We start from the raw sequence: 25395 nt of genomic DNA on the forward strand, positions 1-25395 counted from the left end.
CTGATTGCATCAAGTGCAGTACTTGTGGGTTAATGGGTGGCTGTGAATTCCTGAGGCTTGGGGGAGGTCCTCCCTTCTTGGGGGCCTTACATACTCATTTTGCATTAGGGGAAAATTAGCAAGTTTGTGTTGACTACATTGTGCCCTGATCTAACTTGCAGGTGTGCCAAGGAAACTCAGTGAAAAGTTTAGGCCCAGCTCTCCCAGGATGGCTGTCATCCAACAGAGTAGAGTCAACTCAACAGGTAAAATGTTCCAGTGGGATGCCACATGTCCCTGCTCTCCAGTGCAAACTTGTTACTGACAGTAACTAAAATTACAGGCTGCAGAAATACTTTAAACTCCCTTCACCTAAGCCTGTGCAGGATCTCCTCAGGCTCAGATTCCACCTACCTCTGCTACTTCCATCTGTGTAAGGTCCTAAAATTACTTAATTTTTATAAGATGTCTGTTAATTTTAATTTCAGTTGATTTTTCTGAACTAATTACCAAACTTACTTTATCATCCATAAGTTGTGTGGTGTAATTTCCAGAAGATTTCAGAAGTGATCCTTTGTCTGCATCTTGAAAGGTAGTGAGAAATGTTCTAACTTTAAATATAAACAAATGTACTTAATTTTGTTTCTGTTGATTATGTAGGATAAAAGGAATAGTGTTGATATACTGGCTTCGATAGTGTGAATACTTAGAAGTTCTGAGAGCCTTTGAAAAAGAAATGGGTTATGTGTTTAACCCTCACCTAACAGAGATCTCCTTGCTGATCTTAATTTACTAGAATCATCTTAAGAGCCTTTCCATTCCCTGGTTGACTTGACAATCATGTCATCCCTTAGCCTCTGCCTGGTAGGAACGGTCACCAGAGTCACTGTGGTGATGAGGTCACAGGGCACAGATTGTTAATAAACAGTGAACATGTTCCTAATGGACATGGAATTTGTGTCCATTAATAATTTTTGTATTCTAGACATTGAATTAATATCCCTTATGATTTTTTAATCATAGGAATGCACAACAGAGGCAGTGGGAGAAAGGTCAAAGCTGCTGAGCAGCAAAGCCCAGCCTCTCAGGAATCATCACTGGGTGATGAGGGAAGCAGGTTGTGCTACAGCACTGACTGTGTGGGGTCCATGTTGATGGCTGGGGTCTGTGCCATGCTGCCCTTCTGGGGTACCTGTTCCTGTTGTTTCTGGGGGCTTATTTAGAAACACCAGGTAACATTCCCACTGGCAGTCTGAGCATGAAGACAGAGCCACAAGGCTTTTCAATTTAAAAATACAATTCTTACACAGTCTTTCACAAAGAGCCTCCATCCCTCAGCCCAAGGGCTCTTCATGGTTTGCCCATCACATTCCCATAGTTCATTTATTTCAGGTATCTCTGGAAACAGTGCTATCATCTGGAGGGTGATGATTTTGCCTTTCCTGGTGTACCAGCCATTTCTCTCTAGTGTCTCTCAAGGTTAACTTAGGACTGGGCCAAAGGTAGACATCCTGACTGAGTAACCTAACCCTCAACCTGTTGACCAGTGTCACTTACCAAACCCCTCTAGTTGATGATCCTATAGGTCATGCTTGTTCATGATTTAGGTAACTGAGGAATAACACAAAGGCTACCGTCAGGGCTTCCTTGATTCAGGCTGTACAGGGAGTTTCCATTTTTCCGCACTGAGCAGCCACAGCCTTCACAATCCACTTTAATTGAAGACTGCTCAGATTCTACTTTGTCATTTCTTGTTCCACACATGATTCCTTTCCTAATCTGGCCAAATGCCTTCCTTTCTTTCCCCCAGTGTAGCCTCTTCTGCTGGGACCTGTTTCAGAAATCAGTGACCTTTCCTGGTGATGTGAACACTATACTCAAAATTTCATGTCTCTTGAAAGTAGCCTGTTTTGTTACAATGTGCAAAATGCAATCAAAGCGCATAGTATGCATAGTACAATAGGTCATCCCAGGCCTGTCACAGCTTGTTCTTTCCTGCCCACTCTTTAGATGAGTGTTCCTTAATTCTGCAGATCAGGGAGTGTGGGTCCTCTCTCCTGGTCTCCAAATGTATTCTCAGCCAGGAAGGTGTGAGCTGCTGAGGCTCAGCTTTGAAAGACAGACTAGAGAATTCTTATTGGCTTGTAACTGTGGAGAGTTCATACACACCAGAGTGTTTTCTTGTAGCTGCCTGTGGACACGGACCAACAAAGTTCACCTGAAAGGGGGGCTGGAAAGAAGAAAGACATGGATGGAGGGTGAGAGAAACATGGAGCCAAGACAAAGTTCTCCGATGAAGGCCTGAAGTTTAATGTTCAGCTATAAATTTAAAGGGAAAGCCCCAGCAAACCCCTTCTTCTTTCAGCCAGATATGTGTGGGGGAACCCATTCTTTGCCACTGCCAGGTATCTCAAAGCAAGCTCACCAGGCACTTATTCTTCTGAGTTCCTGTAGCAGGTTGTACATGCAGCCAAGGTGGGTAAGTCCACCTAGGTCCTATTATTTGGTCTATTGTGGTAAACAAGGTCTTTCAGTCCTGCTCAAGGCTGAGGGAAGGGCACATTTTCTGTAGAAATTATACAACTGTCTAGAATCTGCATGCCTTACCGATTCTTTTTCTTGTTTGATTTTTCAAGACAGGGTTTCTCTGTGTAGCCCTGGATGTCCTGGAACTCACTCTATAGACCAGTTTGGCCTTGAACTTGAAAATCCACAAACCTCTGACTTTAAAGTGCAGGAATTAAGGCACCACTGATTAGCACTTATACTTATTATATGATATTATATAGAATCGTATGGTCCAGGAAATTCAGAGATAGCAAATTGACTAGAGAAATGTTGTCTATGTCTTTCCTGGTAAGATGGTGTTTGTGATAACCTGCAATCATATCACTGTAAGTTTTCCTTTGCTACTGTGGAATTCTACCTCCAGAAAGATAAGGTTTCCCAATGCTTTCAAGGACAAAATCCCTGAAGTTATGTTGTTGAGAATACCACTGAGGAGTCACAGCCTCTGTGCTTGCCTGACTTTCCTAAGAGCTTCAGGTTTGCAGGGCTGAGGTTTCTGAAATGACCCTGACACTAGCACAGCCTGCACCTGCTCTGCAGAGCTGATAGCAAACTGCCTGGGCGGTGGGACAGGGCAATTGATGTGTTTGTTCTTAAAGATAAATTTCTGTTTTGTTTCCTTTCTCTTTTCTTTCTCCCGGTTTCTTATTCCCTTTCTTCTTTTATTTACTCTTTGATTTTATTTTTCTGATTACTTCAGTGTAGTTATATAAAAATGCACATCTCCATAAACACCATGAGAGAAAGCATTTTAGAATTCTTGTACTTCTTATTCAGCTAGTGCCAACGTGCATATGATGCCAGCTACTACTTTAAACTCTAAAAACGTTTCCCTTCCATGAAAAGAAGTATATAAAACAGGATCCTGCTGCTCACTTCACACAGATCACAAAATGACATCCGGAGTTCATTGTGACATTTGTCTTATAAAGCAACTGCCATTTTCCTTGATCCCTGGGACACAGAATTATCTCTTTCTCCCCACTACTGTGTTCTCATTCTTGTGATTGGTACTTGGAAAACAAAGCCATAAGTTTTATAAAAAAAACTTCAAAATACAATGGGAATAATTAAGTACCATCAAGTTATCTATCTAGAACACATGACCCATAATCTTATAAAGAATTAACCTTTTCTAACGATGCTACAGAATTTTTATTTCAGAAAATCAGATTTGTTAAATGTTTTCACCAGTTACCTGTCTCAGGTGTAAGGCCTTAACCAGAACCTCATACTTGTGAATTTGATCTCCTATACCTCTCTGTTAATATCGTCCATTACAATATCATATGCTCTAAATACGTTTAAAAAGTTTTACCTACTGCCTTGACTTGCAGTGATAAATTTTAACAGGAATTTGTTGACAAAATTGCATGCCGCATATGCTTGGTGTCTATGCTACATTGTTTCCTGTTAACTTGACACAAGCTAGAGTTATTTGAGAAGAGGGAACCTCAACTGAGAAAATGCAGCCACCAGACTGGCTCATGGGCAAGCCCTGATGCATTTCCTTGATTGATGATTGATATGGTATGGGAGGGTCTAGCTCACTGTGGACATTTTCACACCTGGAATGGTAGTCCTAGGTACCATGAGAATGTAGACAGAGCAAGCTATAAGGAGCAATGTGGGAAAAAAAACACTACTCCATGGCTTCTCCATCGGTTCCTGCCTCCACACTCCTGTCTGGAGTTCTTTCCCCAGCTTCCCTGGGTGAAGAACTAGAAGCTGTATGGTGAAATAATCCCTTTCTCCCCAACTTGCTTTTCATCATGGTATTTTATGCCATGCAACAGAAGGCCTAACCAGGACAGAAATTGGTGCTAGGGTATGGGGTATACCTGTGACAGACCTGATCATGTGGTTTGGAAGACTGTGGAAATATTTGGAACTTTGGACTGTAAAATACATAGTATGCTGATATCTTAGTGGATTATTTGGTATGGTCTTAGAATATAATGCTGAGACCAGTGCAGATGATGGAGGCTGTCCTATGAAGTTCCAGAGGGAACTTCGAGAGTCCCTGAAAGATTCTACAAGGGTAATTTATATTTTAAGTTAAGAACCACTAAAGTGAAACATTTGCCTTGCTGAAACAACTAAAAATCTTATGTTTTCTTGGGCTCAGCACACAGAAACAATAATCCAGATATTTCTGAGGCTGCATCTTATACTTGCAGCAAAGTTGGTAACTTAAGAGTTTCTCAGGTGGTACTGGTTCTGAAGGCAGGAAGGGATCAGGGAGTGACACTCTGGCTTGTTACCCTATGGCAGGATAAGAGTCCCTGAAAAGAGCCAAGGAGAGGCTACCAATGAAGCTTCAGCCCAGTTGAAGTGCAGATCCAAACAATCTGAGATGGCAGTATCACAGGATAGCTACCAAGAACAGCAGCAGCTGCTGTGGAGTGCGGCTAATGTGAGTCTAGGAGACAAGCTGTGTGTGCTATGGATGGCTTTCCCAGCACTGGGGAGGAGCCCAGAGGATGGTTAGTGAGTCTCAGAAAGCTGACACACTTTGACACTGTTCGACTTTGTTGAATTTGATTGTGACTGTGTCCTGGTTCTTCCTTTTGGAACAAAAAAATATTTTAAGTTATTTGTTTTACAGGGGCCTATAATTAAGAGACTTTAAACTTTTAAAGGGATTTTGGAGTTTTATGGAGACTTTAGAGTTTTGCAGACTATATGCATTTTAGAGAAACTTTGAAAATGTTAGAGAAAATGAATAGGTTAGAGACTTAAAATTTTGGAGAGGCTTTGCATATTGAAAGAGAATTAAAGATTTAAAGGAGGTTGAATTTCTAAAATGTGAAACTTTTATATTGATGTGTATAGTAGTATGATATACTAAGAACAGGAAAATGAGACAGACATGGTTATTGTTCACCAGTGATGTTTTTGTGTGTCAACTTGACAAGGGGTCACCTTGCCCGTTGTTTTGGTTTGTTTGTTTGTTTGTTTGTTTTGACACTAGGTAAATCATTTGGAAAGAGGAAAGGGAACTTCAGTTCAGATAATTCCCCCACCAGATTGACATGTGGGCATATTTGTAGCAAATTTTCTTAGATGGTGATCTATGTGAGAGGTCCCAGCTCAGTGTGAGTATAGACTCTGCACTGGTGAATACTTAAGAATACAGACCAGGAAATCCATGAAGCAAAAAGCCACTAAATAGCACTCTACCAGGACTGTGCATCACTTCCTGCCTATAAGTATCTGTATTAACTTCTTCCCACAACAACACTAGATGATGAATTATTAACAGTAACCTGAAATGAAGGTGTTCCTGCCAAGGTGGATTTGGCCATGGTGTTTCAATAAGTCAGTGTCTAATCAAGAAACTGCAACAATTCAACAAAATATACAAGACATTGATGAATATAAACTTGCAGTTGTCATATAAGGAATCTAGAGAATTATCAAACCTCAATTGTAGAAGGAGGGAATGTAGACACCTATAGAGCCTCTCTTTCAAGACTGAGTTGGAATAACCCCAACTATTTTAATTGTAGTTCTGTTTCCTTCTGACTTTACATCCTGAAGGAAGACATGGAGTGTGCTCCTGCTGTCATTTGCCCACTTTGCTTGTCTCTTGGAGGATGCTCTGGACTGAGAGTAGAAACATGGAAGATGCACTTACAGAGTATCACTCAAAGACTGAATTGTCCATGAGAGTTCTCTGGAAAGGACTCCGCTCCAATGTTCTGCTGTTTTGTAATTTTTTATCTTTTATCTTCTATTTCTGGCAGGGATATAGCTGACCAGTCACTAGGAATTGCCTTAACTCTTCCAGACCACAAACATAAGGCACTGTATGAGAGAACCAGCAGGCAAAATATCCACAGAGACCATCTTGTGCTGGAACACTGCCATGTTTTGCTGTATACACAGCATGATCTTATGTATCTAGTGTGCTCCTGACACAGGCACATGGCTGTGTGTATGTTCAGGTGGAGGTGACTGAAGCTCAGCCTAAGAGTTTTCAAGGTAACAGTTGGAGGAAATGGCAGATTGTGGGTGGAAAAAGAAACTTCTGGGTTCAGAGATTACAATTTCCAACATTTGCTACATAAGTATATTTTAAAAATTGGTTTTAAAAATAGAGTAAAAACAGCCCCAAATAGAATAAGTGCATACCCAGTCCATGATACCTCTTTTGTTGGGAAGGACTAGTTTCTTTCACACAATCCTTCTCATTTAAACTCACCCAAAATAGTAAAACTCTGACTGTAATGTTCCTGGCAATTGAGATGTTGTACAAGAAAACCATTAAGATGCTGTTCTTGCTCAAGGGAAACACAAACATGCTAAACAGAAAAGACATCATCTATGATATGTGCAGTATTTAATGTTGAAGGAGCTCACACATTGAAACAGCTACCATGGAACACAGGACAAAGTCATGGCTCAGCTTATGACAGGTGAGATGGTCTGTGGGCTGTAAACTGGAGCTGAGGTCTTCAGTGGAATAAAGGTATATGGGCCACTGTGTTTTTCTGAGGGTAGAAGAGTGTTCTGAGAGTCACACTTGTGGTTTTGTTCAAGATGAGGCATTGTTCCACACTTTTCTCAGCTTCTGAGAAATAAGAACAAAAACATCATCCTCCATACTGATTCTAATATAGGAAACACCTTTTTCTCTGAAGTGGGCATTGGGATCTCAGCCAACATCATCCTTCTTCTCTTCTACATCTTCAAGTTCATTTCTGGGCACAGATCTAGACTCACTGACCTGCCCATTGGTCTCTTGTCCCTAATCCACTTACTGATGCTACTGGTTGTGGCATTCATAACAACAGACATTTTTATTTCTTGGAGGGGATGGGATGACCTCACATGTAAATTCCTTGTCTACCTTCACAGAATTTTGAGGGGTTTCTCCGTTTATGACACCAGCCTGTTGAGTGTCCTCCAGGCCATCATCCTCAGTTCCAGAAGCTCTTGTTTAGCAAATTTTAAGCATAAATCCCCCCATCACATCTCATGTGCCATTCTTTGGCTGAGTGTCCTCTATATGTTAATTAGCAGTCACCTCTGGGTATCAGTCATTGCCACCCCCAATCTGACCATGAATGACTTCATTTATGTTACTCAGTCCTGCTCTAGTCTACCCTTGAGTCACCTCATGCAAAGTATGTTTACTACACTGCTGGCCATCAGGGAAGTCTTTCTTATTAGTCTCATGGTCCTCTCGACTTGGTACATGGTGGCTCTCTTGTGCAGGCACAAGAAACAGGCCCAGCATCTACAAGGTACCAGACTTTCCCCAAAAGCATCCCCAGAGCAAAGGGCTACCCAGACCGTCCTGATGCTCATGAGCTTCTTTGTGCTGATGTCCATCTTCGACAGCATCATCTCCTGCTCAAGAACTATGTTCCTGAATGATCCAACGTCTTACTACATCCAACTCTTTGTGATACACATTTATGCCACAGTCAGCCCTTTTGTGTTTATGAGCACTGAAAAGCACATTGTTAACTTTTTGAGATCCATGTGTGATAAATATTTACATTTTTACTGACTAGATAGATCCTTTAAGAAAAGCCAATGTACTGGCATCAGAAATGTCAATCATGGCATGCTATGTGTTTTGTCAGATGTGAAATATGAAAATGTTTTCTGTTAAACTGATTTCTTTAACCAACATGATGGTAAACATGTAACAGAAGATTGAACCACACATCCTTCGAGATATGACAAGTATGTTTATTTTATTTTATTTTATTTTATTTTATTTTATTTTATTTTATTTCTAAATGAGTCTTTAAGGGAGCCCTGTGAAGTACTTCTTGCCCATCTTGTTCTTAAATATCCTACACTCTTTGTAAGTATGTAACTACTTCTAATACATTTTGATATTTAAATTTTCTGTTATATGTGTTTTGCCAAATAGATAGACATTTTGCCATAAGTAGTGCTATAATTCAGAAAGAAAAGGAATTACACAAATGATTTTCAAAATAGAACTATGTGCAAAAGGCACACAGTAACTTGCACAGTAATACTAACAATAACAAGTTTTTTAAATTCCCAGGATTTAAAGTGGAAACAACAGTTTAGAATTAACAGAACGTATGACTAAAACACGGCCTCTGTATGGTGTGTGATAGTGTTTAATCCTTAAGTGCAAGGCAATTCCAGCACAGGGTGCTGTGGGATGGAGTCCTTAACAACAGGAAATCTCCACAGCAAACTGGCCAGCTCCCTGGTGGTTCAAGACTACCCGACAGCTCTCCTGAAACCCTGCTCCTCTCCTTCAGTTTGCACTATGAATAATTTCTGGTAATCCTGTTTTAGGGAAGCATTACTGATTATGAGGCAGCTGAATACACCGTATTAAGAAGTTTAATAAGCCAGTTGCACATAAGTCACTCTAGATTGCTAAAGTAAGCAGGCAGGGGACATAAAAATATTTCTAAAGATTTACTTGGAGCTCAGCTTTTGAATTGATGTCCTCTGGGCTCATTGTTTCCATATTGTAAGCTGACTTCTGGCTTCAGCTTGGTTGTCTCGCTCTCGGTTATTTTCAGCAACAGTGGAATACAGACAAACCATGAACTTGCTGTGGAAAGTAAGATAACTCAGTGAGAGAAAAGAAGGCTTCCTTGAATTGACTGGTAGAGGTTGACAATACAGTTAGACTCAGAGAGACAAAATACATTCTTTCTTGGAAGTTCAATTAAAAGGTGCCCCAACCAGCAGGGCGGTAGACTGGGACCTGTGGACCACCTGAAAGAGATAATGGAGGACAGGGGTATACAAAAAATGACAGCAAGTCTGGAAGTCTGATTGACCTGTCAAATTTTAATTTTTCCACACGGGGTTATATACACATAGAAGCAGGATGTGGGTAGGAGGATGGTGTAGGGTCTTCTTTGTTTTTGGAGAGTGCAGGTGTTCTCAGGAACAGGATATTGGCTGGGTGAAGAGTTTGCAGAAGAAGCAGGGCAGAACAGGTCACCATGTACCTGTCCATAAGAACTATTGGTCTGGGTGAAGAGTTCACAGAAGAAGCAGGGTAGAACAGGTCACTATGCACCTGTCCATAAGATCTATTGTTCATTTGTTCTGATTTAGGCTATTACTTTTCCACCAAGGCTACCTGTCTACAAGATCTATAGCTATCTATTCTAGGGTTAGTACTTTCCCTCAGAGGCCAAGACTTTGTGTCAGTAGACATGTATGGCTAACTTAGGCCTATGGCAGATTTAGGACATGAATGTTTAAGCAGGGTCATTTCCAACAAAAAGGCAACAATTTTTTGTTTTATCTTGATGGACAGACTTTCAATTCAGCATGGAAACAAGTGTCCTCGATCTGTGTGTTTATGGGATTTATGATGTGTATGCACTTGAGTGGCTAGAATATTCAAATGGCATCTTTGTATGGTTTTTGTGATTCCTCATAATACAGACATATTATCTTCATACAGACATGACAGCATTGTCTCTTGTGCCCCTGAGGTTCAGTGGATGAAGTATTCACTGTACAAAAATAACTGATACTTAGCATCCACATAGCTCTAGACAGTGAGTACCAAGCATCTTTCACCCCACAGTTCTTATGGGCAGATGGGAGGTGATTTCCAAGAAGCTCTGCAGTGCTTAGCCTGGCCCACACAGTAGAGCATAACAAGAGACCCAACCTTAAACAAAGTGGAAAGTCATGGCCAGTGTAATATGTGGAAATCTGACTTCCAAATGCATACCAAGATGCATAGGTTCCTATATGCTCAGACATGAACACACACACATACACACACACACACACACACACACACAAATTTAAAGTATTTCCCCTAACATCAAATAATAAGAATCTAAGAACACTAGAGTGTCTTTTTTATAATAAAACCTTATGACAAACATGTACCAAACACAGATTTTAAAACCATTCTCTGCTCGCCTGAATCTTGTTCTCAGTCTCTCCTGGGAAAGCAAACCTCCTGCCAGAGCCATGCTTGCTTCTGGCACTCAGCTAAAGGCAGCTCCAGTGTTGTGTGTCCTGTGTTGTGTCTTCTGGAGGAGTTTCCTGCAAAACTCCCATGTAAATAGCAGATCAGACATGTGAGTCTTTGGTATTAGCTGATGTATTAAAGACATGAGCTTGAAATGTACTTTTACATGAGCAATGAAATATCACATTTTGTCATGTATGTTTTCACATAAGTGATAGTATGTGTGTCACTCAATGCTTTAAAAGACCAATTCACACAAATGAGTCAATGCTATACACACATTCCAGACTTACAAAGTCATATACTTGAATAATAACAATTTTTAGGGTTTTTTTTTTTTACAGAAGGATATAACTCAAACTTTGGGTCATGGGATGAAAGAAGCTGGCAAAAGAGTAGTTTACATGTACTCTCTTCATTTTTAATAAGTCACATTGCTTGACAAAGGGTCACATGTCAATAAAAGAATGATTCTTGGGACAGGTAAAGGAAAAGAACAAAAAGCCCAGTAGTTTCAGCCTAGTTAGCACTGGTCAGATCATTCATGCCTCTTCTGACCTGCAATGGATATTGGAAATGTAGTTTTTATGCTCACAAGCTCTCTCATTACAGAGGCTGATATTCCTCATCACAGCTTTGTCTACAGTGACAGCAGCCACAATACTTTCTCATAGATAACGTTTGCAGTGCCTTCTGTGGGCCAGCCACAGAAATGGTGTCCTCTGGTGAGGCTACATAGTCAGACCCCCCCTCCCCCAGGATTACTTAAGTAGCACTCGCTGGGCACAATGCACCTACTATATACTGTTTTCTTAATTCCACAACATCCTGAGAAGTAAGCACAGCCCTTCTTATCTGACAGATGTGTAAAGGGGTCTCTGACAGGCTGCAGATCTGTTCCTGGATCCATCATTATGTAACAGAGGAGACTTCATATCCATGCTGACTGACTCCAGAGCTCAGACTGTTAACAAGTACTAATGGCTACATTCTAAGACCTCTCTGAAAGCTTCAATGAAACCCAACATCTGTAAGCTGCTTACTTTCTGCAGCATCTTATTTATTCCAGAGGTGGTAGGGTCCAGGACCAGTATACTGTGTCCTCTATCTTACTTGATCCTCACTGTTAATGGACAAGGAGTGATTTTTCATGTAGTAACCTTAGGGAAAGAGTTGGGAGATGGCTCACTTGACAAATAATTGCTGTACCTGCATAAGTTTCAGAGGTCAGATCCACAACACTCAAATGAAAGTCAGGTATGCATGCAAATGCCTGTAATTCAAGTAATGAGAACCTCACTGCCTTACAAGTCTGGCTGAAATAGTGTGCTTCAGGTTCAATGAGAAAGCTTGGAGATAGATAATAATAGAAATAGAAATACAGATTCCTCGAGTTCCATCTAATGTGATTGGCTGTAGTTCTCTCTGCTTGTTTTCATCAGTTGTTGTGTGAGGCTTCTCTGATGACAGTTATGCTGGCTCCTGTCTGCAAGTATAGCAAAAAATCATTAGCAGTGTCAAGGGTGGGCTTCCTCTCATGGCATAGGTCTCAAGCTGGACCAGTCTTTCAGTGGCTGTAACAAAGTGAGAGTAAGTCCTTGACTAAGCCTTTATACACATGTAACCAGGTGGGGGCATCCAGGGAGGAAGAAGCCCACAGTCCTTTGTTACTGGAAAAAGAGATTCACCACAGTCCAGTCTCATCCTGGACTCAGCTGTCCTCTGCTGCAATCAATAAAATAGAAACCAAGAGAAGGATACAAAGAATCAATGATGAGAAGATACACCAAGGCTGTGTATTCTGCAATATACAATTCTCAGAAACAGTTTTAGTATCAAGAAAAAAAATTTTTCCTAGAGAACTGACATTTTTTTAAAGATGTTGGTTCTAACAACTTTTCTTTTTTTCCCCTTTTTAAAATTGGTTGTGATATTTACGTTTCATATTTTATCCCCTTATACCATTCCCCCCACCAACCAGGAACCCCTTATTCCACCCCCCTCCTTATGCTTCTATGAGGGAGTGATTTTCCAGTTTCTATTATGCTGGGTTTTTTTTGTGGTCAATAAGTTTTATTTTTTTTTCTTTTTTTTATTGGATATTTTATTTACACTTCTGATGGCATCTCCTTTCCCCATTCCCCGCCCCACCCCCCTTAGGAAGCCCCTATCCCATGCCCCCTTATCCTTTTTGCATTTATACATTTTTTAAAAATAATGTTAATCATAGGCTTTATAAGTTTGGAATTGTTCAATCAGAGGTGTAACCCACTGACCAACCTAGATATAACAACTATCTTTGACTGGTGGAGATACTTGAACCTCTGCCTCCCTGTCTCCCCCCTCTTTCTCTCTTTCTTCACCTAGCTTCTCCTCTCTTTTTTCTTCTCCTCTTCTTACTCCTTTTCTTCCTCTCAGTACTCCACCTACCTTAGCTCCTCCTACACATCACCCTTCCTGTTAAAATGAAACTTTTCTCTCAAAATACAATTAGAACATAATTATGCCAATTTGTACCAGTGAGGTACAGGATAGTCCTAATACCCAATCCATCCTTTTGTTGACTAACCAGCTCCTCTGTCATCTATTCTAACTAAAACATGTAGTTCTGAACCTGGCTTTAAGATGAATGTCAGCTGACGACCATCCACTCAAGTCTTTTCTCTTAATGTCAAAAGCTATATGTTTTCAACCCCATCAGAAATCCAGAATGACTGAGTTAACTATAATTGTGGGAAGCACAAATCATAGTTTCTAAAACTTAGCCAATTTATAGAGACCTCTGAACACCTGGACACTCGCTCTACTTCAAAATGTTGGAGCATCTGTTCTTCTGCCTTCTGGCCCAGGATCATCTGACAGACCTTAGTGCTGCAGAATTATTAAGGGCTGATTACTCTGTCTAGGCAGATATAATCAGTCGACTATTCTGCAAGTGTGTCCTTTTCTGGACAGTAATTTGTCTGTAGAAGGAAAGTGGCAATTCTTGCCTAGTGGCTGTCTCACCACAACTGGAGTAACTCCAAGGATGCTCAATTTCTTCTTAGAATTCAATATAGGAAGCTGTCTGGAGCAGACAGGTCTCTAATGAAAATGAACATTAATACCGAAATGTTTGTCATGTCAATTCTAAGGATTTCTGATGTTTTGAAAACCAGCTCTCCATGTAAGGTAATCTGGACTGTTGCCTGTTAACTCCACTCAGCTATTTCTAAATAAAACATAGAGAACACCCTTATAATAAACTCCAAGTCATGAATTTGCTATAGTCCCTTAACTCACAGGCTGACCATATCAAATCAGTTAAAAAAGTTAAAGGACTGGGTCTAAGCTTTGTATTCCTAAATGTGTTATACTGGTACAGTGCCTATGAGAGTAACAATATTCATCTCACTCTTGTATCACTAAGAAGCTCATGCCAATGAAAACCTTAAAATTTGTAAACAAAGTAAATTGGTGCCATTTAAGAATTTATATCTTCATCTTCATATTAATTACACAGATTTCTACTAATAGGTTATGGCTATGCAATAAACCCTGGCTAGTCCTCTCTATTCCAACAAAACCACTACTTTTCCCTAGAGAGACAGCCCAACATTTACCACCTTAGTCCCCATGTCCAGGGAATAGGGGCGCTGACACATCATTAGCTTCTTCAAGCTGATTATGGGCGTTGAGATATTAGAAGAGGAGTGGGGGGGAGAGCAAATTGACAATCCTCTGATGCTGTGTCTTCGCTGCCTCCAGATGGAATTCCCAGACCTCAGAGGTTTGAGCAGGTCTGCCCAGCTTGCTTGTTGAGTAGATACACCAAGGCTGATCATTCTGCAATATACAATTCTCAAAACAAATTTTAGTATCAAGATAGTTTTTTTTTAAAGAGGGCTGACATTTTATTAAGAATGTTGGTTCTAACCGCTTTTCTATTTTTTCCCCTCTTTTATTGGATATAATATTTAAATTTCAAATTTTATCCCCTTACCATATTTCCCCCACCACCCAGAAACCTCTTATCCCATCCCCCCTCCTCCTGCCTCTATGAAGGTGTTTACCTACCTACCCCCAGACCCCCTCCCCACCCTCAGATTACCCCCCCCCCCGTGCTCAGCCTTCAGGGTACCAATGATCTTGTCTCCCACCTATGCCCGACAAGGCCATCCTCCCCTACATATACAGCTGGAGTCATGTGTCTCTCCCTATGTGCTCCTAGGCTGGTAGTTTAGACCCTGGGGAGCTCTGGCTGGTTGGTATTGTTGCTCTCCTCACAGGGCCACCAGCCCTTAAGGTTCCTTCTATTTACTCTCTAACTCCTCCATTGGGAACCTTTGATCAGATTAATGGATAGCTGTGGGTATCTGTCTCTGGGTATGTCCGACTCTGGGGGACCTCTAAGGAGATAGCCTTATCTGGCTGCTGTCAGCTTTCCCATCCTGACATCCCTATCCGAGTCTATTTTTGGTGACAGCCCATGGAATGAATACCCAGACAGAATGGTCTCCCTACAACCCCCCCTTCAGATTCTGTCCCACACTTTGTCTCCATATTTGCTCCCTTGTGTATTTAGTTACTCCTTCTAAGAAAGACCTAGGCATCCTCACTTGTTCTTTCTTCTTCATGAGCTTCATGTCGTCTGGTAGTTGAATCTTTGTTGTTTCAGATTTTTGGGCTAATCTCCGCTTATCAGTGAGTAAATACCATGTGTGTTCTTTTGTGGTTGGGTTACCTCACTCAGGATGACATTTTCTAGTTCCATCCATTTACCTAAGAATTTCCCAAATTCATTATTTTTAATAACTGAGTAATATTCCATTGTGTAAATGCACCACATTTTTTGTATCCATTCCTCTGTTGAAGGGCATCTAGGTTCTGTCCAGCTTCTGGCTATTATAAATAAGGCTGCTATGAACATAGTGGAGCATATGTCTTTGTTATTTGTTGGGGCATTTTCTGGGTATATGCCCAGGAGTGGTATAGATGGGTCCTCAGGTAGTGCTATATCCAATTTTCTGAGGAACTGCCAGACTGACTGCCAAAGTGGTTGTACCAGCTTGCAACCCCACCAACAATGCAGAAGTGTTCCTCTTTCTTCACATCCTCGCCAGCATCTATCACCTGAGTTTTTGATCTTAGCCATTCTGACTGGTGTGAGGTGGTATCTCAGTGTTGTTTTGATTTGCATTTCCCTGATGACTAAGGATGTTGAACATTTCTTAAGGTGCTTCTTGGCCATTCACGTTTCCTCAGTTGAGAATTCTTTGTTTAGCTCTGTACCCCATTTTTTAATGGGGTTATTTTGTTGTTTGGTGTCTAATTTCTTGAGTTCTTTGTAAATATTCGATATTAGCCCCCTATCTGATGTAGGATTGGTAATGATCTTTTCCCAATCTGTTGGTTGCCGTTTTGTCTTGTTGACAGTGTCCTTTGCCTTACAGAAGCTTTGCAATTTGCTGAGGTCCCATTTGTCCATTCTTGATCTTAGAGCATAAGCCATTGTGTTCTGTTCAGGAACTTTTCCCCTGTGCCTAGGTATTCGAGGGTCTTCCCCAACTTCTCTTCTAATAGTTTCAGTGTATCTGGGTTTATGTGAAGGTCCTTTATCCACTTGGAGTTGAGCTTTGTGCAGGGGGATAAGAATGGATTAATTTGCATTCTTCTACATGTTGACCTCCAGTTGTGCCAGCACCACTTGTTGAAAATGCTGTCCTTTTTCCACTGGATGGATATAGCTCCCTTGTCAAAGATCAAGTGACCATAGGTATGCGGGTTCATTTCTGGGTCTTCAATTCTGTTCCATTGATCATCCTGTCTGTCTCTGTACCAATACCATGCAGTTTTTTTTATCACTATTGCTCTGTAGTACAGTTTGAGGTCCGGAATGGTGATTCCCCCAGAGGTTCTTTTATTGTTGAGAATAGTTCTTGCTATCCTAGGTTTTTTGTTATTCCAAATGAATTTGTAAATTGCTCTTTCTATCTCTATGAAGAATTGATTTGGAATTTTGATGGGTATTGCATTGAATTTGTAGATTGCTTTTGGCAGGATAGCCATTTTTACTAAGTTAATCCTGCCAATCCAGGAGCATGGGAGATCTTTCCATCTTCTGAGATCTTCTTCAATTTCTTTCTTCAGAGACTTGAAGTTCTTGTCATACAGATCTTTCACTTGCTTGGTTAGATTCACTCCAAGATAATTTATTTTATTTGTGGCTATTGTGAAGGGTGTCATTTCCCTAATTTCTTTCTCTGCCTGTTTATCCTTTGAATAGAGGAAGGCTACTGATTTGTTTGAGTTGATTTTATATCCAGCCACATTGCTAAAGTTGTTTATCAGGTTTAGGAGTTCTCTGGTGGAACTTTTAGGTTCACTTAAGTAAACTATCATATCATCTGCAAATAGTGAAATTTTGACTTCTTCCTTTCCTATCTGTATCCCTTTGACTTCCTTTTGTTGTCTAATTGCTCTAGCTAAGACTTCCAGTACTATATTGAATAGGTAAGGTGAGAGTGGGCAGCCTTGCCTAGTCCCTGATCTTAGTGGGATTGCTTCAAGTTTCTCTCCATTTAGTTTGATGTTGGCTACTGGCTTGCTGTATATTGCTTTTACTATATTTAGATATGGGCCTTGAATTCCTGATCTTTCCAAACTTTTAACATGAAGGGATGTTGAATTTTGTCAAATGCTTTCTCAGCATCTAGTGAGATGACCATGTGGTTTTTCTCTTTGAGTTTATTTATGTAGTGGATTACATTGATGGATTTCTGAATATTGAACCATCCCTGCATTCCTGGGATAAAGCCTACTTGATCTTGATGGATAATTGTTTTGATGTGTTGTTGGATTCAGTTTGCGAGAATTTTATTGAGTATTTTTGCATCAATATTCATAAGAGAGATTGGCCTGTAGTTCTCTTTCTTTGTTGGGTCTTTCTGTGGTTTAGGTATGAGTGTAACGGTAGCTTCATAGAACAAATTGGGTATTGTTCCTTCTGTTTCTATTCGATGGAATAGCTTGAAGAGGATTGGTATTAGGTCTTCCTTGAAGGTCTGAAAGAATTCTGCACTGATACCATCTGGCCCTGGACATTTTTTGGTGGGAAGATTTTTAATGACTGTGTCTATTTCTTTAAAAGTTATTCGACTCTTTAGATGGTTTATCTGCCCCTCGTTTAACTTTGGTACCTGGTATCCATCTAGAAAATTGTCCATTTCCTCCAGATTTTCCAATTTTGTTGAGTATAGGCCTTTGTAGTAGGATCTGACAATTTTTTTAATTTCCTCTGTTTCTGTTGTTATGTCTCCCTTTTCAGTTCTGATTTTATTAATTTGAATGCTGTCTCTGCGCCCTTTGGTTAGTCTGGCTAAGGGTTTGTCTATCTTGTTGATTTTCTCAAAGAACCAGCTCCTGGTTTTGTTGATATTTTGTATAGTTCTTTTTGTTTCAACTTGGTTGATTTCAGCCCTGAGTTTGATTATTTCCTGCCGTCTACTCCTCTTGGATATATTAGCTTCTTTTTGTTCTAATGCTTTCAGGTTTGCTGTCAAGTTGTTAATGTATGCTCTTTCCACTTTCTTTTTGTGAGCACTTAGAGCTATGATTTTGCCTCTTAGTACTGCTTTCAATGAGTCCCACAAGTTTTGATATGATGTGTCCTCATTTTCATTTAAATCTAAAAAGTCTTTAATTTCTTTCTTAATTTCTTCCTTGACCAAGTCATCATTGAGTAGAGCATTGTTCAGTTGCCAAGTGTATGTGGGCTTTCTGTTGTTTTTGTCTATGTCAAAGACAAGTCTTAACCCATGGTGGTCTGATAAGGTACTAGGGATTATTTCAATCTTTTTGTACCTGTTGAGGCCTGTTTTGTGACCAATTATATGGTCTATTTTGGAGAAGGTACCATGAGGTGCTGAGAGGAAGGTATATTCTTTTTTTTTTTTAGGATGAAATGTTCTATAGATGTCAGTTAGGTCCAATTGGTTCATAACTTCTGTTAGTTTCATTGTGTCTCGATTTAGTTTCTGTTTCCATGATCTGTCCATAGCTGAGAGTGGGGTGTTGAAATCTCCCACTATTATTGTGTAGGGTGCAATGAATGCTTTAAGCTTTAGTAAAGTGTCTTTTATATATGTGGGTGCCCTTACATTTGGGGCATAGATGTTGAGAATTGCGAGTTCCTCTTGGTACATTTTTCCTTTGATAAATATGAAGTGTCCTTCTTTATCTTTTTTGATTACTTTTGGTTGAAAACTGATTTTATTTGATATCAGAATCGCTACTCCAGCTTGTTTCTTGGGACCATTTGCTTGGAAGATTGTTTTCCAACCTTTTACTCTGAGGTAGTTTCTGTCCTTTCCACAGAGGTGCGTTTCCTGAATGCAGCAAAATGTTGGGTCCTGTTTACGTATCCAGTCTGATAGTCTATGTCTTTTTACTGGAGAATTGAGTCCATTGATATTCAGAGATACTAAGGAAAAATGAGTGTTGTTTCCTGTTATTTTTGTTATTGGCAGTGGAGATATGTTTGTGTAGCTACCTTCTTTTACGGTTTTTAGAGGATTACTTTCCTGCTTTTTCTAGGTTGTAGTTTCCCTCCTTGTGATGGAGTTTTCCACCAATTATCCTTTGAAGTGCTGGGTTTGTGTTGAGATACTGTGTAAATTTGGATTTGTCATGGAATATTTTGGTTTCTCCATCAATAATGATTGACAGTTTTGCTGGGTATAGTAGTCTGGGCTGACATTTATGTTCTTTTAGGGTCTGTATGATATCGGTCCAGGATCTTCTGGCTTTTATGGTCTCTGGTGAGAAGTCTGGTGTAATTCTTATAGGTCTGCCTTTATATGTTACTTTGCCTTTTTCCCTTACTGCTTTTAGTATTTTTTCTTTGTTTTGTACATTTGATGTTTTGACTATTATGTGGCGGGAAGTATTTCTTTTCTGGTCTAAACTATTTGGAGTTCTGTAGGCTTCTTGTATATTTATGGACAGCTCTTTCTTTAGGTTAGGAAAGTTTTCCTCTATAATTTTGTTGAGGATATTTACTGGTCCTTTAAGTTGGGGGTCTTCCCCCTCATCTATTCCTATTATCCTTAGGTTTGGCCTTCTCATTGTGTCTTGGATTTCTTGTATATTTTGGGTTAGTAGCTTTTTGTATTTTGCATTTTCTTTGACAGTTGTGTCAATGTTTTCCATGGTATCTTCTGCACATGAGATTCTCTCTTCCATCTCCTGTATTCTGTTGGTAATATTTGTGTCTATGACTCCTGATCTTTTTTTTAAGTTTTCTATCTCCAGGGTGTTCTCCTTTTGTGATTTCTTTATTGTTTCTACTTCCATTTTTAGATCCTGCATGGTTTTGTTTAATTCCTTCTCCCGTTTGGTTGCATTTTCTTGCAATTCCTTAAGGGATTTTTGTGTTTCCTCTTTAAGGGTTTCTATCTGTTCTTTGAGAGTGTTATTTATGTCTTTCTTAAAGTCCTCTATCATCATCATGAGAAGTGATTTTAATTCTGAATCCTGCTTTTCTGGTGTGATGGGGTGTTCAGGGCTTGCTATGATGGGGGAACTGGGTTCTGATGATGCCATGTAACTTTGGTTTCTGTTGCTTACATTCTTGCGCCTGCCTTTTGCCATCTGGTTAAATCTAGTGCTACCTGTGCTTCTGTCTCTGATTTTAGCCTGCCTTTCCAGTTGTCTCGCTTGTGTTTGGTCTTCTAGGGGTCCAGATGTCTCTATGATTTTTTCCAGCTGCACTGATTACGGTGGTATCTCTAGGATGCCTCAGGATATGGTGCCTCCAAGGTAGCAGTCCAGCTATTTGTCTGCTGTTCTGGGTGCAGTGTCTCCTCTTGGATATCTCAGGATATGTTGTTTGACACTCTGAGTTCAGTTGTTCCTCTGTGGCTCTGGGTTGAGTGGACCTTCCAGTACGTCTCAGGCAGAATCCGGGGTCCACACAACTGCAGACCTGGCAGAGGTCTGGTCTAGGCCTCAGACCTGGGAGATGGGCAGAAGGGGGGTGCTAGCCGGCGGGGGCGGGGGGATCCGCTGGATTCTGAGCACTCAGGGCACCCAGCTATGAGTTCAGGGTAGTATGTGGGTTTTCCTACCTAAAGCTGGTTATGGGATCTGTGGAGCCCCCAGAATGTGTCTGGCAGCAGTAACCGGGGTGCACTCACCAACAGGCCTCAGACCGGAAGAGGGGCACGCTGCAGCAGGGGAGTGCTAGCACTGGCTATGGGTTCTATGGATCCCCCAGAATGTGTCTTGCAGAATCCGGGGTACACTCACAAGCCGGCATGGCAGAGGTCCGGCCCAGGCCTCAGATAGGAAGAGGGGCGCACAGCGGCAGGGGAGTGCTAGCGCTGGCTATGGGTTCTATGGATCCCCCAGAATGTGTCTGGTGGAATCCGGGGTACCCCACAAGCCAGCCTGGCAGAGGTCCGGCCCAGGCCTCAGACAGCTGATGCTGTTTTCATTAACATAAACTGCCTCCTAAATTTTTAAATCCTGAGCATACTGAGCAGATCTGCCCAAATCTCCGATGTCCTGGAATTCCATCTGGATGCAGTGAAGACACAGCATCAGAGGCTTATCAATTTACTCTCCCCCACCACCACCCCTCTTCTAATATCTCAATGCCCATAATCAGCTTGAAGAAGTTAAAGAAGTATCAGCACCCTTATTCCCTGGGCTTGGGGACTGAGGTGGTAAATATTGGGCTGTCTTTCTAGGGAAAAGTTGTGGTTTTGTTGGAACAGGGAGGACTAGCTAGGACTTATTTCATAGTCATAACCTATTGGTAGAAATCTGTATAATTAATATCAAGATGAAGCTATAATTTCTTAAATGGTACAAAATATACTTTGATTTCAAATTTATGGTTTTCATTGGTACGAGCTTCTTATTGATATAAAAGTGAGATGAATATTGATACTCTCATGGGCATTGTGCCTATATAACACATTTAGGAATACAAGGCTTAGACCCAGTCCTTCTTTAACTTTTTTAACTGATTCGGGACGGTTGGCCTATGAGTTAAGGGACTATAGCATATTCATGGCTTTGAGTTTAATGTTAGGGTGTTTTCCATATTTTATTTAGAAATAGCTGAGAGGAGTGAACAGACAACAGTCCAGGTGACCTTACATGGATAGTTGGTTTTCAGAACGTCAGAAATCCATAGAATTGACATAACAAATATTTATATATTAATGTCCATTTTGAGTAGAGACCTGTCTGCTCATGACAGCTTCCTATATTGAATTCTAAGAAGAAATTGAGCATCCTTGGAGATACTCCAGTTGTAAGGAGACAGCCACTAGGCAAGAATTGCCTCTTTCCATCTACAGACAAATTACTGTCCAGAAAAAAACACACTTGCAGAATAGTCGACTGATTATATCTGCCTAGACAGAGTAATCAGCCCTTAATAATTCTGCATCACTAAGGTCTGTCAGATGATTCTGGGCCAGAAGGCTGAAGATTGGATGCTCCAATGTTCCGTAGTATAGGGGCTTTCCAGGTGTTCAGTGGTCTCTATAAATTGGCTAAGTCTTAGAAGCTGTGTTTAGTGCTTCCCATAATTTCAGTTAACTCGGTCATTCTGGATTTCTGACGGAGTTGAAGACCTATGGTCTCATAGCCAATGCTGGCTATTTACTTTGAGAGAAAAGATCAGAGTGAATGGTTTTCAGCTGACATTCATTCTAAAGCCAAGAAAAAGGCCAGGTTCAAAACTAAGTGTTTTAGTTAGGAAAGATAACAGAGGTTCTGGTTAGTCAAAAAATGATGGATTGGGTATTAGGACTATCTTGTACCTCACTGGTACAATTAGGAATAAGTATGCTCTAATTGTATTTTGAGAAAAAAGTTTTATTTTAACAGGAAGGGTGATATGTAGGAGGAGCTAAGGGGGAATTAGTACTGAGATGAAGAGATGGAGTAAAAAGAGGAGAAGATGAAGGAGAGGAGAAGCAGGGTGATGAGAGAGAAAAAGAGAAAGGGAGGGGGGCATGGAGACAGATCTTCACGGGTCTCCACCAGTCAAAGATAGTTTATATATCTAGGTTGGGTATTGGGTTACACTTCTGATCGAGTATTACCAAACTTATAAAGCCTTTGATTAACATTTTTTAAAATGTATAAAAGCAAGAAGGAAAAGGGGCATGGAATAGGGGTTTTCTAGGGAAGGGAAATGGTGAAAGGGGATGGCATCTGAAATGTAAAAAAATGTAAAAAAATAAAATAAAATATTAAAAAAACAAAGAATCAATGAAACAAAAAAAATGTTTCTTAGAGAAAATCAACAAGGCAGACAAACCCTCATTGAACCTAACTAAAAGGCAGAGACAAAATATCCAAATTAAAGAAATCAGTGGGAAGGAGAGCATAAAAACACACAAGGAAATCCAAAGAATCATTTCCTCATGCTTCAAACACCTGTACTCCACACAACTGAAACTCTAAAAATAATAGACAATGTTTTTGACAGAAGCCACTCACCAAAGTTAAATCAAGATCAGATAAAAATTTAAATGGATATATAATCACTAAGGAAATAGAAGCAGTTATTAAAACCCAAAGGACAGAAGGTAAAGAATTCTACCAGACTTTCAAAGAAGAGCTAATACCAATACTTCTCAAATTATTGCACAAAATAGAAACAGAAAGAAGATTGTCAAATTCATTTTATGAGGTCACAGTCACCTTGTTACCCAAACCACACAAAGGCTCAACAAAGAAAGAAAAGTAAAGACCAATTTTTCTCATGAACATTGATTCAAAAATTCTCAATAAAATACTCTGAACAAAATTCAGGGGCACATCAAAATGACAATTCACCATAATCCAATTGGCATCCTCCCAGAGATGCAGGGACAGTTCAACATATGAAAATCTATGAATGAAATCTACCATATAAATAAGCTAAGAGTAAAAACTACAATCATTTTAATAGATCTGAAAAAGCTTTTGAGAAAATCCAACACTATTTATGATAAAGTCTTGGGAAAATCAGGGATACAAGGCACATACATTAAGATAATAACTGTAATAACAACCAAGCCAATAACCAACAGTAAATTAAATTGAGAGAAACTTAACACAATTCCACTAAAATCTGGAACAAGACAAGGCTGCTCATCCTCTTCATATCTATTCAATGTGGTGTTTGAAGTCCTAGCTAGAGCAATAATACAGCTAAAGGAGATCAAGGAGATACAAATGGAAAAGGAAGAAGTTAAAATATCATTATTTGCAAATGATATGATAGTATACATAAGTGACCCCAAAATGTTGACAAGAGAACTCCTATAGCTGATAAACACCTTCAGCAAAATGTCTTGATATAAGATTAACATAAAAAGAATCAGTAGTCCTCCTACAAACAAATGATAAACAGCCTGAGAAAGAAATCAAAGAAACAACACCCTTTACAATAGCCGCAAATGATATCCAAAATCTTGGAGTAACTCTAACAAAGCAAGTGAAAGACTTGTATGACAATAATTTAACATCTTTGAAAAAAGAAATTGAAGAAGATATCAAAAGAAGGAAAGATCTTCCATGTTAATGGTTCAGTAGGATTAACATAGTCAAATGGCCTTTCTACCAAAAGCAAACTACAGTCAAGAAAAATCCTCATAATAATTCCAATACAACATGTTAAAGGCCTTGAAAGAACAATACTCAACTTCATGTTGAAAAACAAAACACGCAGATAGCTAAAACAATTTTCTATTACAGAGTTATAATAATGAAATCCACATTGCATAAAAACAGACTGGTTGACCAATGGAAGGGAACTGAAACCCAGAGGTAAATCCACACACCAATAGGTAACTGATTTTTGATAAAGAAGCCAGAACTATGCAATGGGGGGCAGGAAGCATTTTCAACAAATGGTGCTGAACTAACTGGGTCTCCATATGTGGAAGAATGCAAACAAATCCTTATCTATTAGTCTGCACAAAACTCAAGTCTAAGTGGATCGAAGACTTTAATGTAAAATCAGCTAGACTGAACCTCATGGAAAAGAAAGTGGGGAATAGTCTTGAACACACTGAGATTGTTTTCTATTTGAATAGCTAACTGAGGATCTCCTAAAAATGGCTGCTTTTCTTGATAAGGTCTCTGTGAATCACCCAGGCTGCTCTTGAACTAAATATGCCCAGTCTCCTTCTCCTGAGTCCTGGATGCAGGTAGTGCACCACGCCTGCACATGAGACTGAAGCACAATGCATACGGTTCCATTCACACAAAGCACTGACTCTTCCTGAGGTTAGTAAGGGAGTGGTAGGTGCTCCTTGGGAGGGCTGGCCCAGGGACAGGTTGCTAGTCAACACTGTAGGGAGAGGACCCTCAGAGCCCTGAGAAGTAATGGAAGACGCACATCTTAAAGACAGGGATTACAAAGAATAAAATTAGTCCCAATTAAGTCTAAGGAGTAAAGTGAGAAAAGTTAGGCTTGTCTGTATGACATAAACTTTCTGATCCATCCCACAGGTGTGGCAAGGGAACTCAAAGTTGTCCTCAGCCCTCTGCAGATGGCTGTCATCCAGGACACAGTGAGTGAGATAAACAGGGAGGTAGGGTGCTCCACTGGGATGCCATGCTTCCGTGCTCCCCAGCGGGAACTTCTCATCCTCAACAGACACGAAAACTGAAAGCTGTAGAAATGCATTAAAGACTCCCTTCACCTAAGCAGGATCTCCTCAGTCACAGAGTCCCCCCCGTGACATGTCCATCTGGGTAAGTGCCCTGCACCCAAGTGCAAAATCAGAAGGTGGTCGGGTCCCAGGCAGGCTGTGGGAGGTGGAGCTGGGGGCTGTAGGAAGGTTTTCAGTGTCTGTAAAGGAGACGCTGAGCTCTGATAGCCATAGGAGATTGTGCTC

General features: G+C 40.3%; 1 protein-coding gene across 1 annotated transcript; it reads left to right on the forward strand.

Moving 5' to 3' along the window:
- Positions 1-4903: 4903 nt before the first annotated feature.
- Positions 4904-8068, forward strand: LOC117715704 (vomeronasal type-1 receptor 45-like). Its single transcript, XM_034512588.1, has 2 exons — positions 4904-4963; positions 7121-8068. Exons 1-2 carry the CDS (start codon positions 4904-4906, stop codon positions 8066-8068), a joined length of 1008 nt encoding a protein of 335 aa, XP_034368479.1.
- The last annotated feature ends 17327 nt before the right edge of the window (positions 8069-25395 follow it).

The sequence above is a fragment of the Arvicanthis niloticus genome, chromosome 9, assembly GCF_011762505.2.
Source record: "Arvicanthis niloticus isolate mArvNil1 chromosome 9, mArvNil1.pat.X, whole genome shotgun sequence".
Classification (NCBI taxonomy): domain Eukaryota; kingdom Metazoa; phylum Chordata; class Mammalia; order Rodentia; family Muridae; genus Arvicanthis; species Arvicanthis niloticus.

What these genes read in the sequence shown, in the direction of transcription:
- LOC117715704 (XM_034512588.1), top strand. Translation starts at nt 4,904, where the DNA reads ATGGCAGTATCACAGGATAGCTACCAAGAACAGCAGCAGCTGCTGTGG. An exon ending in TGCTGTGGAGTGCGGCTAAT is followed by an intron (nt 4,964 to 7,120) that starts GTGAGTCTAGGA and finishes CACTTTTCTCAG; the next exon opens with CTTCTGAGAAATAAGAACAA.